This window comes from Amblyraja radiata, chromosome 19 (assembly GCF_010909765.2).
Source record: "Amblyraja radiata isolate CabotCenter1 chromosome 19, sAmbRad1.1.pri, whole genome shotgun sequence".
NCBI lineage: Eukaryota > Metazoa > Chordata > Chondrichthyes > Rajiformes > Rajidae > Amblyraja > Amblyraja radiata.
The window spans coordinates 2,592,206-2,609,163 of record NC_045974.1 but is presented as its reverse complement, the minus strand read 5'-3'; the positions used below and the strand labels follow the sequence as shown (position 1 = coordinate 2,609,163).

General features: G+C 48.6%; 1 protein-coding gene across 1 annotated transcript in view; it reads left to right on the top strand.

Moving 5' to 3' along the window:
• slc13a4 (solute carrier family 13 member 4) overlaps nt 1–16,958 on the top strand; it is a 46,397-nt gene that overhangs the window by 17,509 nt on the left and 11,930 nt on the right. Inside the window, exons 4-7 of the mRNA XM_033037452.1 lie at nt 1–109; nt 7,103–7,151; nt 12,148–12,202; nt 15,517–15,683. The exon at nt 1–109 is cut by the window's left edge and continues 97 nt beyond it. Of these exons, the coding sequence (XP_032893343.1) occupies nt 1–109; nt 7,103–7,151; nt 12,148–12,202; nt 15,517–15,683 (380 nt within the window). The remainder of the gene's footprint in view (nt 110–7,102; nt 7,152–12,147; nt 12,203–15,516; nt 15,684–16,958) is intronic.

Here is a 16,958-nt window from a genome sequence, read left to right as displayed (position 1 = left end):
CTCCAGCAGCTGATCAGCACCAGCCTGGAGGCCGACATGGACTTGGCCGTCATCATCGACACCGACAGCGCGGAGGACACCTACACCAACTCAGCCTCCCACAAGTACGGTACGTGTGGCCGGCGCGGTGTGGAACAGCGCAACTCACCAGCTCTGCAGTAATGTCAAAGATAGATACAAAATGCTGGAGTCACTCAGCGGGACAGGCAGCATCTCCGGATGGAAGGCATGGGTGACGTTTCGGGTCAAGACCCTTCTTCAGACTTCTTCCTCAGTCTGAAAAAGTGTCTCCACCCGAAACGTCGCCCATTCTCTCTCTTCAGAGATGCCTCCTGTTCCTCTGAGTTACTCCAGCATTTTGTGTCTATCTTTGACATTACTGCATCAGTTTAAACCTTCCTGCGGTAAGGTCATAAGGTCATCAGTACCCCATTCTCCTGCTTTCTCCCCATAACCCTCGCCACCGGTAATAGAAACATAGAAACATAGAAATTAGGTGCAGGAGGAGGCCATTCGGCCCTTCGAGCCTGCACCGCCATTCAATATGATCATGGCTGATCATCCAACTCAGTATCCCGTACCTGCCTTCTCTCCATACCCTCTGATCCCCTTAGCCACAAGGGCCACATCTAACTCCCTCTTAAATATAGCCAATGAACTGGCCTCGACTACCCTCTGTGGCAGAGAGTTCCAGAGATTCACCACTCTCTGTGTGAAAAAAGTTCTTCTCATCTCGGTTTTAAAGGATTTCCCCCTTATCCTTAAGCTGTGACCCCTTGTCCTGGACTTCCCCAACATCGGGAGCAATCTTCCTGCATCTAGCCTGTCCAACCCCTTAAGAATTTTGTATCAAGAATCTATCTATCTCTGCCTTGAAAATATCCATTGACTTCGCTTCCACAGCCTTTTTAAAGGAACTGAGGCTGTGACCTCTAGTCCTAGACTCTCCCACCAGTGGAAACATCCTCTCCACATCCACTCTATCCAAGCCTTTCACTATTTAATAAGTTTCAATGAGTTCCCCCTCATCCTTCTCCAGAGAGTAGAGGCCCAGTGCCGTCAAACGGTCATCATATGTTAACCCGCTCATAGAATCATAGAATCATAGAATCATAGAAAGTAGGTGCGAGAGTAGACCACCAGGTCCGTCGAGCCCGCACCGCCACTCGCTCATGGCTGAACACTAAACAGACACACTTACCCACAAACAGTAGACACAAGACACAGAACACAAGACACTACCCTCCCCTTTATACCTCTATCTCCCCTCTCCACCCCAAGAACCGCGTGATCTCCTGGGGGAGGCAAAAAACCGGATAAAAACCCAGGTCCAATTCGGGAAAAAAATCCGGGAAATTCCTCTCCGACCCCAATCCAGGCGATCGACACTTGTCCAGGAGATCACTCAGGTCTTACTATACTAACCATACCTAGGTCCATATCCCTGCCCTCTCCCCGTAGCCCCTTATCCCCTTGGCAGCTAAAAAACCATCTATTTTAGATTTAAATATATTTAATGTTTCTGCTTCCACTGCTCCCTGGGGCAGTGAATTCCATAAATTAACCACCCTCTGGGTGAAGAAGTTCTTCCTCATCTCAGTTTTAAAAGAGCCCCCCCTTATTCTGCAACTATGTCCCCTAGTTCTAGTTTCCCCGATCATTGGGAACATCCTCGGTGCATCCACCCGATCAAGGCCCCTCACGATCTTATACGTTTCAATGAGATCGCCTCTCATTCTTCTAAACTCCAAAGAGTAGATTTCCAGCCTACTTAACCTTTCCTCATATGTCAATCCCCTCATTGCAGGAATTAATCTTGTAAACCTTCGCTGCACTGCCTCCAGGGCTAGTACATCCTTTCTTAAGTATGGACCCCAGAACTGTACACAGTATTCCAAATGTGGTCTCACTAATACTGTGTACAGCTGCAGCAAGACCTCCGTGTTTTTATACTCAATCCCCCTAGCAATAAAGGCCAAAACTCCATTGGCCTTCCTGATTGCTTGCTGCACCTGCATACTAACTTTTAGTGATTCATGTACTACTACCCCTAGATCCCTTTGCGTTGCATTACAACGCAGCTCCTCCTCATTTAGAAAATAACTTGCCCTATCATTTTTTTTCCCAAAGTGAATGACTTCACATTTATTAGTATTAAATTTCATCTGCCAAGTTGTTGCCCACTCACCTAACTTATCTATATCCTTTTGCAGACTCTTCCTATCCTCCTCATCCCCTACTTTTCCTCCCATTTTTGTATCGTCCGCAAATTTTGATATATTACACTTGGTTCCCTCCTCCAAATCATTTATATAAATTGTGAACAACTGGGGTCCCAGCACCGACCCTTGCGGAACCCCGCTAGTTACCGGTTGCCATCCCGAGTATGAACCATTTATCCCCACTCTCTGCTTCCTATTTGTTAGCCAATCCTCTACCCATGCTAATATATTACCCCCAATCCCATAATTTTTTATTTTTAGCAATAGTCTCTTATGTGGCACCTTGTCAAAAGCCTTTTGGAAGTCCAAGTATACCACATCCACCGGTTCCCCTTTATCCACCCGGGTTGTTACTTCCTCAAAGAATTCGAGCGGATTCGTTAAACAGGACTTCCCCTTCACAAAACCATGCTGGTTCTGTCCGATGAAGTCATGTTTATCCAAGTGCCCCGTTAGTGTTTCTTTAATAATTGTCTCTAACATTTTACCCACCACCGATGTTAGACTAACCGGTCTATAGTTACCCGCCTTCTGTTTACTTCCTTTTTTAAATATAGGTGTTACATTGGCCATTTTCCAATCCACTGGGACCGTTCCTGTCTCCAGGGAGTTTTGGAAAATTATCACCAATGCATCCACAATCCCCACCGCTATCTCCCTCAAGACCCTTGGATGTAATCCATCAGGCCCAGGGGATTTATCCTCCTTCAGTCTCATTAATTTCCCTAATACCACCTCCTTGGTGATCTTAATAGTATTTAGCTCCTCCATTCCTACCGCCCCCTGTTTATCCAGCGTTGGAATATTTTTTGTGTCTTCTATGGTGAAGACTGATACAAAATACTCATTTAATGCCTTTGCCATTTCCATGTTCCCCACCAACAACTCTCCAGTCTCACCCTCCAATGGACCAACGTTCACCTTAGCCACCCTTTTTCTTTTTATATAGCTATAAAAACTCTTACTATTAGTTTTTATGTTGTTCGCTAAATTCCTTTCATAGTCTATTTTCCCCGTCTTAATTAATCTCTTAGTTATTTTTTGCTGACCTTTAAATGCTTCCCAATCCTCTACCCTCCCACTATCTCTGGCTACCTTATATGCCCTTGCCTTCAGCCGAATACTATCCTTTATAGTTTTACTGAGCCATGGCTGACTGTTCTTACCCTTACCCCTTTTTTTCTTCATAGGAATAAATTTTTCTTGAAGGTTATACAGTAGATCCTTAAACGTACACCACTGCTCATGTACCGTCTTATTCTTGAGTCTGCTATCCCAGTCAACTTTGATCAGCTCAGTCCTCATACCTTCATAATCCCCCTTATTTAGACTAAGTACCCTAGCCTGAGTTTCAACCTGCTCCCCTTCTATTTGAATATGGAATTCGACCATATTGTGGTCACTTGTTCCCAACGAGTCCCTAACTATGACATTTTTAATTAATCCTACTTCATTACACAGGACCAGATCCAAGATTGCCTCCCCCCTTGTCGGTTCTGTGACATACTGTTCTAGGAACCCGTCTCTAATACATTCTATAAACTCTTCCTCTAGTCTACCCTGCCCAGTTTGGTTTGCCCAATTAATATGAAAATTGAAGTCCCCCATGATTACAGCAGTTCCCTTTTTACATGCGTCAACTATTTGCAGATTTATGTTCTGACTAACAGCGTCACAGCTATTTGGAGGTCTATAAATTACACCCACTAGTGTTTTTTTTCCCCTTGTTATTCTCTATCTGTACCCAAGCTGTTTCACTATCCTGATCCTTCAACGCAATATCCTTCCTCTCTATTGCCGTTATTCCCTCCCTTATTAAAAGGGCCACCCCTCCTCCCTTTCTTTCCTGTCTATCTTTTCTAATTGTCGAGTACCCCTCTATATTTAACTCCCAGTCCTGATCCCCTTGCAGCCATGTCTCCGTAATGGCCACGATATCATAACTATATATACTTAATTGCACCGTTAATTCATTTATCTTATTTCGAATACTCCGTGCATTTAGATAAAGCACTTTCAGATGATTTTTACTACCCTTCCTTTCTGTTTTTGCCCCTTTAACATCTAGAGCTTTATCTTCACACATTCTGAATCCTCCTGTCACATTTTGATTTTCCGTTTCCCCACTGATACCCTGCTCTATTTCCTCTACCCCTGCCGTTATTACCCCCCTTGATACCTCCCCCCCGCTACTTAGTTTAAAGACCTCTCTACTGCCCTAGTTATATGATTTGCCAGGACCCCAGTCCCAGCACCGTTCAGGTGAAGTCCGTCCTTACAGAACAGATCCCCCTGTCCCAGTACTGGTGCCAGTGGCCCAAGAAACCAAACCCATTTTTCCCACACCAGTCTTTGAGCCACGCATTTAACTTTTTAATTTTACGTACCCTCGCCGATTTGGCCCGTGGCTCAGGTAGCAATCCGGAGATCAGTACCCTCGAGGTTCTGCTTTTTAATTTATTCCCTAACTGCTCAAACTCCTTTAGCAGATCCTCCTTCCTCGTCCTTCCTATGTCATTGGTCCCCACATGGACCACGACCACTGGATCCTCCCCCTCCCTCTGCAAATTTCTCTCCAGCATCGCAGAGATATCCTTAACCCTAGCACCGGGTAGGCAACACAGCCTTCGGGACATGTTCTGCTGGCCGCAGAGAACCTTATCTACCCCCCGAATAATACTATCCCCTATTACAACGGCATTTCTAACTCCCCCCTCTTGAATGGCCCCCTGATCCACGGTGCTGCAGCCAGGTTGCTCATCCCTCCCACAGCCCCTGATCCCGTCCTCACATTGAGTAAGAGCCTCGGTCATGCTTGTCAGGGACAAGGGCTGTGGCTCCTGCCGCATCTCCTCCTGGTTCCCCCTACCTGCCTCGCTTATGGCCACACCTTCCTTTCCTTGCTCACTAACTACTGAATTAATTAAACTAGTCGGTGTGACCATCCCCTGGCACAAAACATCCAGGTAACACTCCCCCTCCCTGATGTACCGCAGCGTATGAAGTTGGGTCTCCAGCTCATCAATGCGGAGCTCGAGTTCCGCTAGCCTCAAACACTTACTGCAGCTGTAGGGATCATCTACATCAATGGTGTCGACAAATTCCCACATCTCACAGTATTGGCACATCTCCTGGCCGCCCATCTTATATAAGTAATTAACTGGTCCTATTTAAGAATCCCCTACCCGGATACTGTATTGATACACCCCTTATTTATATATTTCTACCTCCTATAAATGGGAAAGTACTCACCCCAGCCGTAAATTACCTACTGGTTTGGCTGTCTAGTGGTAATTCCGTCCGCTCTTCCTGTCTGGTCCACTGCTCCCTTGGATCATTCTCGTAAACCTCCTCTGGACCCTCTCCAGGGCCAGCACATCCTTCCTCAGATATGAGGCCCAAAATTGCTCGCAATACTCCAAATGTGGCCTGCCCAGTGCCTTATAGCCAAAATGCTGGAGAAACTCAGCGGGTGAGGCAGCATCTATGGAGCGAAGGAACAGGCGACGTTTCGGTACGAGGCGACCCATCTTCAGACTGGTCTCGACCCGAAACGTCGCCTATTCCTTCGCTCCATAGATGCTGCCTCACCCGCTGAGTTTCTCCAGCATTTTTGTCTACCTTCGATTTTTCCAGCATCTGCAGTTCTTTCTTAAACATTGCCTTATAGAGCCTCAGCATTACAAGCCTGTTTTTGTACACAAGCCCTCTTGAAATAAATTCTATTCATGTACATTGATGGAGGCAACTCTCAAAACAGCAATAACTTGCAAAAGGTGCCCACAGTAAGACCATTAGTTTAGTTTAGTTTATTATTTCTTGTGTACCCGAGGTATAGTGGAAAGCATTTACTTTTGTTTACTTTAGAGATACAGCGTGGAAGCAGGCCATTCGGCCCACCGCGATTGTGCCGACCAGCGATCCTAGCGCTATCCCACGTACACTAGCACTATCCCACGTACACTAGCACTACCCTACACACACTAGGGACAAATCACAGAAGCCAATTAACTACAAACCTGCACGTCTGTGGAGTGTGGGTGGGAACCGGAGCACCCGGAGAAAACCCACGCGGTCACGGGGAGAACGTGCAAACTCCACACAGACAGCACCTGAGCCCGGGTCTCTAGCGCTGCACCACCGTGTCGCCCTAATTTGCATCTTCTCCTGGTGACCACTTGGATTTAACTTTGGAGGGGGAGGGAGGGGGAGGGGGGAGGGGGGGGGGGGGACGGGGAGGGGGTGCACCGGTCTCTAAATTCTTCCCGCATCAACACATTACACTGGGTGTGTAGTTAGCATCTGTGGGGCGACGGGAGGTGAGTCCCCAGCCCACTCACCAGCACCCACCCTCTCCTCCCTCCACCACCACCATCCTGGAGGATAACATAACTACATCATTACACACCATGGCCAGAAGTCCATGTAACCCAGGCCCCCAAAGTTACACCTGTTTATGATACATAGAAACATAGAAAATAGGTGCAGGATATGGCCATTCATCGTGATTATGGCTGATCGTCCCCAATCAATAACCTGTGCCTGCCTTCTCCCCATATCCCTTGACTCCACTAGCCCCTAGAGCTCTATCTAACTCTCTCTTAAATCCATCCAGTGACTTGGCCTCCACTGCCCTCTGTGGCAGGGAATTCCATAAATTCACAACTCTCTGGGTGAAAAAGTTTTTTCTCACCTCAGTTTTAAATGGTCTCCCCTTTATTCTAAGACTGTGTGGCCCCTGGTTCTGGATTCGCCCAACATTGGGAACATTTTTCCTGCATCTAGCTGGTCCAGTCCTTTTATAATTTTATATGTTTCTATAAGATACATTTGCCTTTTTCATTTTGCAAGTTTCAATATCTGCCCGTTATTCTTCCCAGGGGGTGAGAATGAGAAGAGACAACTGGAACTTATCTACCTCAAAGAAAAGTAAGTCCCACATTGAGTTTATTGTTCGGGCTGCGGTAAACTGGGCTCCGGGACGGGACAGGGGACGGGAATGGGTTAAGAAGAGACAAACTTCTCTTTCCTTGGTGTTTAAGAAGGAACTGCAGATGCTGGAAAATCCGAAAACCGAATTCTTTCCTTGGTGATTAGCTTAAGTTGATTTTCTAAATAGTCCTTAGACTGGGAAGATACAGTGCGGAAACAGGCCCTTCGGCCCACCGAGTCCGCGCTGACCAGTGATCACCTGTACACTAGCACTATCCAACACACCTGGGACAATTTACTATTTTTTTTTTACCGAAGCCAATTAACCAACAAGCAAGAAGGGTCTCGACCCGAAACGTCACCCATTCCTCCTATCCAGAGTTGCTGCCTGTCCCGCTGAGTTACTCCATCATTTTGCGACCTACCTACAAACCTGTACGTCTTTGGAGTGTGGGAGGAAACCTGAGCACCCGGAGAAAACCCACCTGGTCATGTGAAGAACGTAAAACTCCATGCAGGCAACGCCCGTGGTCAGGATTCATGTCCGGCGCTGTAAGGCAGCAACTCTACCGCTGCGCCACCGTGCCGCCATTGTTGGTGTTCGAGTTACTGAAGCAAATACCAATGCACTCATTCCAGACAATGTTGATGGGGAGACGAGGAACTGCAGCAGCTGGTTCACGAAACACACACGCATAAAGTGCTGGAGGAACTCAGCGGGTCAAGCAACTGGAGCATCTTGAGGGAACAAGCAGAACGTGCAAACTCCTCTCAGGCAGCACCCGAGGTCAGGATTGAACCCAGGTCTCTGGCGCTGTGAGGAAAAAACATGCCCAGCATATTAAAGTTTGCCGCTCGTACCTTAAAGCTATAAAGACCCTCTAGTCTTTGGCGTTTCCACCCTGGGAACTAGGTTCTATATATTTCCATCAGGTCTCCCCGTAACATCTGACAATCCGAGCTCTCAGTCTGAACAAGGGTCCCAACCTGAAACGTCGTCTATTGCCTATTTTTCACCAGAGATGCTGCCTGACCCGTTGAGTTACTCCAGCATTTTGTGTCTACCTTAGAGCTAATATTCTTTCATCCAGGCCGCATTCGCGTAGACCTCTTCCGCACGCTCTCCAAAGCCAACACATCCTTCCCATAATGGGCAGCACGGTGGCGCAGCGGTAGAGTTGCTGCCTCACAGCGCCAGAGACCCGGGTTCGATCCTGACTACGGGTGCTGTCGGCATGGAGTTTGTGCGTTCTCCTCGTGACCGCGTGGGTTTTCTCCGAGATCTTCAGTTTCCTCCCAAACTCCAAAGACGTACAGGTTTGCAGGTTAATTGGCGTGGTATGAATGTAAATTGTCCCTAGCGGTGTGCAGGATAGCGTTAGCTTGCGGGGACTGCAGGTTGATGGGTCAAACTGCCTGTTTCCATGCTGTTCAAGAAGGAACTGCAGATGCTGGAAAATCGAAGGTAGACAAAAGTGCTGGAGAAACACAGCGGGTGCAGCAGCATCTATGGAGCGAAGGAAATAGGCAACGTTTCGGGACGAAACGTTGCCTATTTCCTTCGCTCCATAGATGCTGCTGCACCCGCTGAGTTTCTCCAGCACTTTTGTCTACCTTCTGTTTCCATGCTGTGTCTCTACACCAAACTAAACTAAGCTAAAGCTGCATGCAATGGTTTAAACCAGCTCGTGAAGTGAACCTCAGGTGAATGTTAGGACCAAGACTGTTAAGGTTGTTAACATAGATAAAATTGTTAAGGGTTTGGACACACTAGAGGCAGGAAACATGTTCCCGATGTTGGGGGAGTCCAGAACCAGGGGCCACACACAGTTTAAGAATAAGGAGTAAGCCATTTAGAACGGAGACGAGGAAACACTTTTTCTCACAGAGAGTGGCGAGTCTGTGGAATTCTCTGCCTCAGAGGGCGGTGGAGGCAGGTTCTCTGGATACTTTCAAGAGAGAGCTAGATAGGGCTCTTAACAATAGCGGAGTCAGGGGATATGGGGAGAAGGCAGGAACGGGGTACTGATTGGGGATGATCAGCCATGATCACATTGAATGGCGGTGCTGGCTCGTAGGGCCGAATGGCCTACTCCGGCACCTATTGTCTATTTACTGTTAGCGGCTGTAACGATTGAAGGAGAGAGTTGTCAGCATGGATCGAGCATGTACTCAAGGGACAGAGTTCACATCACTATCTGTCAGCTCATTCAGACATTGGCAAGTTAATTGCACCACTCTCCATTAAGGCTATTTTGAACCCAAATAGATCTTTTAATGAGACTGGATCGATGTGTTGCATGTGCTGTCGAACCAAGACCAGCTCTATTTAACGGCTGACAAACACATTACAAATCCAATCTGGACCTCGTCCTTGAAATGAAGACACATCAACAGTGTGTACTCTTCACCCTGGGACCAGGCTAGTGTTTACTGTTGTCCCGTGTACCGAGGTACAGTGAAAAGCTTCGTTTGCTTGCTATCCCAAACAGATCAGATAACGTTACATATAAATACAATCAAATTTAAAGTTTAACAAGTCATTCAAAGTCCAATAGGTGGCGCAAAGGGGAAGATACAGAGTGCAGAATATAGTTCTCAGCATTGTAGCACATCAGTTCCACAGTCCAATGTCCGCAATGGGGTAGAGGTGAATCGGACAGCGCCCTAGCTTATGGAAGGGCCGTTCAGAAGCCTGATTACAGAGGGGAAGAAGCTGTTCCTGAGTCTGGTGGTGCGGGCTTTCAAGCTTCTGTACCTTCTGCCGGACGGGAGCGGGGAGAAGAAGGAATGGCCGGGGTGGGACAGGGACAAGTCTTTGATGATGTCGGCTGCTTTCCCGAGGCAGCGTGAAGTGTGGATGGAGTCGATGGTGGGGAGTGTGGTGTGTTTGATGGACTGGGCTACATCTACAATGGTGGGGAGTGTGGTCTGTGTGTGATGGACTGGGCTACATCTACAATGGTGGGGAGTGTGGTCTGTGTGTGATGGACTGGGCTACATCTACAATGGTGGGGAGTGTGGTCTGTGTGATGGACTGGGCTACATCTACAATGGTGGGGAGTGGTGTGTGTGATGGACTAGGCTACATCTACAATGGTGGGGAGTGTGGTCTGTGTGATGGACTGGGCTACATCTACAATGGTGGGGAGTGTGGTCTGTGTGGTGGACTGGGCTACATCTACAATGGTGGGTAGTGTGGTCTGTGTGATGGACTGGGCTACATCTACAATGGTGGGGAGTGTGGTCTGTGTGATGGACTGGGCTACATCTACAACTCTCTACCATTTCTTGTGGTCTTGGGCAGAGCTGTTCTCAAACCAAGCTGTGATTCAAGCCGACAGTCCGCTCTCTGTGGTGCATCTGTGGAAGTTGGAGACTTGCTGAAGGAGACTACTAGTTGGAGGAGCTACTTTCTCCTGAGGAAGTAGAGGCATTGGTGTACCTTGGCCGTCGCATCAATGTTGTTTCGTCCATGATAGATCATTGATAATATATACGCCAAGGAACCTGAAACTGGCCACCATTTCCACAGCAACACCATGGATGCTGATTGAGGCACTTACTTACTCAACCTTGCTTCCTGAAGTTGATAACTAGCTCCTTGGTCTTGCTGACTTTGAGGGAGTGGTTCCTGACCTGACACCATGTATCTCGTCCAATTTATCCTTCAATTGAAGCGGATGATTTCAATGTTCTGGGCAAGGCATGGATGTTGCAGCACTAACGTTATTGGCCAAGACAGCATGATTTATGGCCACTCGTACTCAAACAGGAAAATAGCCAGTGGACTCAAAGAATTATCGGAGACACGCGGGGCTGCAGGGGCTGGAACCTTCAGCAAAACGCAAGTGATGGTGGATCTCAGGCAGGATCTTTGGAGAGAGAGCGATAGACTCAGCAGGTCAGGCAGTGTCTGTAGAGGGATTGGATAAATGGTTGTTCAGGTGTGACCCGTCTTCGGACTGATTGCAATCAGGGGGAGAAGCTGGAAAGAGGTGGAGAGGTGGGGGGTGGCAGGACAAAGCCTGGCAAGTGATAGGTGGATAGAAACTCAGCGGGTCAGGCAGCATCTCTGGAGAAAAGGAACAAGAGAATTTCAGTATTGGAGTAGAGAGGTTCTTCTGCAGTTGTATAAGGGCTCTGGTGAGACCACATCTGGAGTATTGTGTCCAGTTTTGGTCTCCGAATTTGAGGAAGGACATCCTTGTGATTGAGGCAGTGCAGCGTAGGTTCACGAGATTGATCCCTGGGATGGCGAGACTGTCATATGAGGAAAGATTGAAAAGACTAGGCTTGTATTCACTGGAGTTTAGAAGGATGAGGGGGTATCTTATAGAAACATTTAAAATTATAAAAGGACTGGACAAGCTAGATGCAGGTAAAATGTTCCCAATGTGGGCGAGTCCAGAACCAGGGGCCACAGTCTTCGAATAAAGGGGAGGTCACTTAAGACTGAGGTGAGAAAAAACGTTTTCATCCAGAGAGTTGTGAATTTGTGGAATTCCCTGCCACAGAGGGCAGTGGAGGCCAAATCAATGGATGGATTTAAGAGAGAGTTAGATAGAGCTCTAGGGTCTAGTGGAGTCAAGGGATATGGGGAGAAGGCAGGCACGGGTTATTGATTGGGGACGATCAGCCATGATCACAATGAATGGCGGTGCTGGCTCGAAGGGCCGAATGGCCTCCTCCTGCACCTATTTTCTATGTATCGGGGGTTGGTTGGAAGATAGATGGACAAAGGCCAGAGATGGGTGGAAGACAAAAGGAGTTGAGATGTAAAGCTGGGGGGAGGGATATAGGTGGAAGGGGACAGAGGGTGGAGGGACGGGTGGAATAGTACCAGTAATGGCGCACATCTGACTCAGATTGTTTACTATTATCGATCGTTCAAAGTTCTTTGAGATAGCGGGCGTTGATTTGGCCAACGTGTTTCTGCAAAATACCGTGGTGGAATTACTGGAGTTATTTAACATCTTGTTTGTTCTTGCAGTGGAATGAAGAAGAACCGATCTGACAAGGAGATGTTGACTCTGTCCGATGGCCAGGTTTGTGGCTTCATCACCTGTTGCTCTTATCACCGTCTCTGTTTGGTTGTTGGCTGCATTCTGTTTCTTCCTGTTTGATGGCCCCACTGACCTCTCTCCAGTACCTGATAATGATGATTTAGAGTCGCCGGGAATAGATTATGAGACTACTTGAGTTCTGCAGGATTCACATAAACATCTCTGTAGTTTACATAGAAACATAAACAATAGGTGCAGGAGTAGGCCATTCGGCCCTTCGAGCCAGCACCGCCATTCAATATGATCATGGCTGATCATCCACAATCAGTACCCCGTTCCTGCCTTCTCCCCATATCCCCTGACTCCGCTATTTTTAAGAGCCCTATCTAGCTCTCTTTTGAAAGCATCCAGAGAATTTGCCTCCACCGCCCTCTGAGGCAGAGAATTCCACAGACTCACCACTCTCTGTGAGAAAAAGTGTTTCCTCGTCTCTGTTCTAAATGGCTTACCCCTTCTTCTTAAACTGTGGCCCCTGGTTAGTTCTGGACTCCCCCAAAATCAGGCTCGAAGGGCCGAATGGCCTACTCCTGCACCTATTGTCTATTGTCTATTGAGAGGTGGACAATCTTGAAACTTTTTCCCTGGAACGTCAGTGGTTGAGCAGAGATATATTAGAAATATATAAAATTACAGGAGGCATAGAATCACAGTTTAGATAGAATTACAGTTTACAGTCTAGTTTATTGTCCCGTGTACCGAGGTACAGTGAAAAGTTTTTGTTGCGTGCTATCCAGTCAGCGGAAAGACAATACGTGATTACAATCGACCCAGCCACAGTGTACAGATACATGATAAAATGAATGACGTTTAGCGCAAGGTAAAGCCAGCAAAGTCCGATCAAGGATAGTCCAAGGTAGACAAAAATGCTGGAGAAACTCAGCGGGTGAGGCAGCATCTATGGAGCAAAGGAATAGGTGACGTTTCGGGTCGAGACCCTTCTTCTGACTGATGTGGGGGTGGGGGGTAGGAAGAAGAAAGGAAGAGGCGGAGACAGTGGGCTGTGGGAGAGCTGGGAAAGGGAGGGGAAGAAGGGTCTCAACCCGAAACGTCACCTATTCCTTCGCTCCATAGATGCTGCCGCACCCGCGGAGTTTCTCCAGCATCTGCAGTTCTTTCTTAAACAAAGGTTAGTCCGAGGGTCTCCAATGAGGTGGATAGTAGTTCAGCACCGCTCTCTGGTTGTGGTAGGATGGTTCAGTTGCCTGATGACAGCTGGGAAGAAACTGTCCCTGAATCTGGAGGGGCGCAGATAGGGTAGACAGTCGCAACCATTTACCCCAGGGTAGAACTGTCAAAGCCTGGTAGGCAGAGTTTGATGGTGAGCGGGGCAAAGTTTAAAGGAGACGTGCGGGGGCAAGTTTTGTTTTACAGAGGGTGGTGGGTGCCTGGAACGCGCTGCCAGGGGTGGTGGTGGAGGCAGATACAACAGTGGCGTTTAGAGAGGCTTGTAGTGAGGCACATGGATATGCAGGGAATGGAGGGATATGGACCACTTGCAGGCAGAGGAGATCAGTTTACCTTGGCATCATGTCCAGCACGGACATTGTGGGCCGAATGGCCTGTTCCTGTGCTGTCCTGTTCCATGGATTCATCGATGTCGCATCAGGACAGCTGGCCGCGCTGAGTTTGTGTGAAGGGTTGACACATACATTGGCCCGCGGACACAATAACATTGGCCGTCCCGGCTTGGCCGAAGGCAGACGCGGGTAAACAGGCCACAAGGTTATCGATTGCCTGGATATCAGCTGCTCGCTGAAGCCAAACACGCCCGTCAGCTCAAACATCTGCTCAGAAATTCTCAACGATTCCAAGTCAAACACTCAAACAGATCCAAAAGGTCGAAGCTTTGGCTTAATGTGTTTGCTCGCGACAGATATTGTGGACGGGGTAAACACCGGCTCAGTCTGGGGAGCAGGAATGCACAGACGCTCATCAATCATCTACTGCCTCCGCGGTTCACCCTGTGGCCTCCTGTACGTCGACGAGACCAAGCGTAGACTCGGCGACCGATTCACCCAACACTTGCGCTGGGTCTGGCAAGGCCTGCTGGATCACCCAGTCGCTAATCACACTAACCCCCCCTTCCCATTCCCACACTAACCTTGAGGAGATTTTTCGGAGGTAGAGGTCGGGGATGGGGCCCTGGTACGCCTCGAACAAGGATTGTTTGATGTACCCGACAAAGAGGCAGGCATAGCTGGGGCCCATGCGCGTGCCCATAGCTACGCCTTGTATCTGGAGGAAATAGGAGGAGTCAAACGAGAAGTTATTGAGGGTAAGGACCAACACGTTTTTAGGCTCTTGTACCTTCTTCCCGATGGTGGGAGCGTGGCCAGGGTAATCTTTGTTCCTGGGCCTTCCAGTTGCTGAACCCAAGCTCCTGCCACAAAGGTAGACAAAAATGCTGGAGAAACTCAGCGGGTGCAGCAGCATCTATGGAGCGAAGGAAATAGGCAACGTTTCGGGCGAAACCCTGAAGGAAATAGGCAACGTTTCGGGCCGAAACCCTTCCGGGTTTCGGCCCGAAACGTTGCCTATTTCCTTCCCTCCATAGATTCTGCTGCACCCGCTGAGTTTCTCCAGCATTTTTGCCTACCCACACTGACCTTTCTGTCCTGGGCCTCCTCCATTGCCAGAGTGAGGCCCAGCTCAAACTGGAGGAACAGCGCCCCATATTCCACTTGTGCTGCTTACACCCCAGCGGTATGAACAATCACTTCTCCAATTTTGAACTCATTAACCAACCACAACCCTATCCCTTCCCCCGTCCCTTCCAACTATATCCTCTCCTCTGGCTTCACAATTTACACCTTCTTATTTCTCACCATTTTGTCTCCTTTTTATCTCTGGACTTTGTCCACTCATCAGCGAACCCTCCCCGTGACCTGCGCGGGTTTTCTCTGGGTGCTCCGGTTTCCTCCCACATACCAAAACATCACTAGTCCATGTGATCCACAGATGCTGCCTGACCCTGGGTGGTGAATCTGTGGAACTCATTGCCACAGAGGCTGTGGAGGCCAAGTCAGTGGATATTTTTAAGGCAGAGATAGATATATTCTTGATTGGTACGGGAGTCAGGGGTTATGGGGAGAAGGCAGGAGAATGGGGTTAGGAGGGAGAGATAGATCAGCTATGATTGAATGGCGGAGTAGACTTGATGGGCCGAATGGCCTAATTGTGCTAGGAACATGGCCTTATGATGGCGCGCTGGGTATCTGCAGCACCTTGTGTCTGGCTGGCAATGGATTAGCGTTGAGCTGTGATTTTATTCTGTTGCTGTCCTTCCCCCCCCCCAGGAGCCGGGCCAGACGGGCATGGAGTACAGCAGTAAATACAAGACCAAACGTGACCATATGATTTGCAAGTGTCTGTCGCTGAGTATTACCTACGCCGCCACCATTGGAGGCCTGATGACTATCACGGGAACCTCAACCAACCTCATCTTCGCCGAACAGTTCAACACGTAAGCTGCTCCACCCACAAGTACCGCCTGTCCGTCAGCTGGGTCCGATCGCCCCACCAGTATGGGCGGCACAGTGGCGTAACGGGCAGAGCCGCTGTCCCACTGCGCCAGGGACCCGGGTTCCATCCCGACCTCTGGTACTCTGTGTGTGTGTGCGTGTCTATGTGTGTGTATTTGTGCATGTGTGTATGTGCGTGTGTATGTGCGTGCATGTGTATGTGTGTGCTTGTGTATGTGTGTTTGTGCATTTGCATGTGTGTGTATGTGTGTGTGCGTGTGTGTGTATGTGTATTTGCGTGCGAGTGTGTGCGAATGTGTGTGTACGAGTGTGCATGTATGTGTGCATGTGCGTGTGTGTTCGTGCGTGCGTTTGGAGTTTGTACGTGACCACGTGGGTTTCCTCCGGGGGCTCCGGTTTCCTCCCATATCCCAAAGACGTGCGGGTTTACAGGTTAATTGTAAGAACTGCTCCAAGTGTGATGTGAGTGGACGAGAAAGTGGGATAACATAGAACTAGTGTGAACGGGTGATGGATGGTCAGCGTAGACTTGGTGGGCCGAAGGGCCTGTTTCCACGCTGTATCTCTAAACTAAATCAAACCAAGAGGCTTTTAGATAATCACATGGCTAAGCAGGGAATGTGTAGGAAGGAACTGCAGATGCTGGTTTACACCGAAGATAGACACTAAATGCTGGAGTAACTCAACGGGACAGGCAGCATCTCTGGAGAGAAGGAATGGGTGACTTTACAGGTCGAGACCCTTCTTCAAAGAGTAACATTCTCTTGCAGTAACCTCAAAGAGTTCTTTCTTGGAAGAGGGGTTCCGACTCGAGACATCACCTATTCCTTTTCTCCAGAGATGCTGCCTGACCCGCTGAGTTAGTCTAGCACTCTGTGACTTTCTAGGGAATAGAGGGATATGGATCAGAGGAGATTAGTTAAACCTGGCATCGTGATTGACACGGGCTGTTCTTGTGTTCTGCTGTTCATGCGAGCTAGCGTGAAAGCCGAGCGTGGAAGGGCCAGATGTTCAAGAAGGAACTGCAGATGCTGGAAAATCGAAGGTGGACAAAAGTGCTGGAGAAACTCAGCGGGTGCGGCAGCATCTATGGAGCGAAGGAAATAGGTGACGTTTCGGGCCGAAACCCTGAAGGAAATAGGCAACGTTTCGGGCCGAAACCTTTCCGGGTTTCGGCCCCAAACGTTACCTATTTCCTTCGCTCTATAGATGCTGCCGCACCCGCTGAGTTTCTCCAGCAATTTTGTCTACCTGTG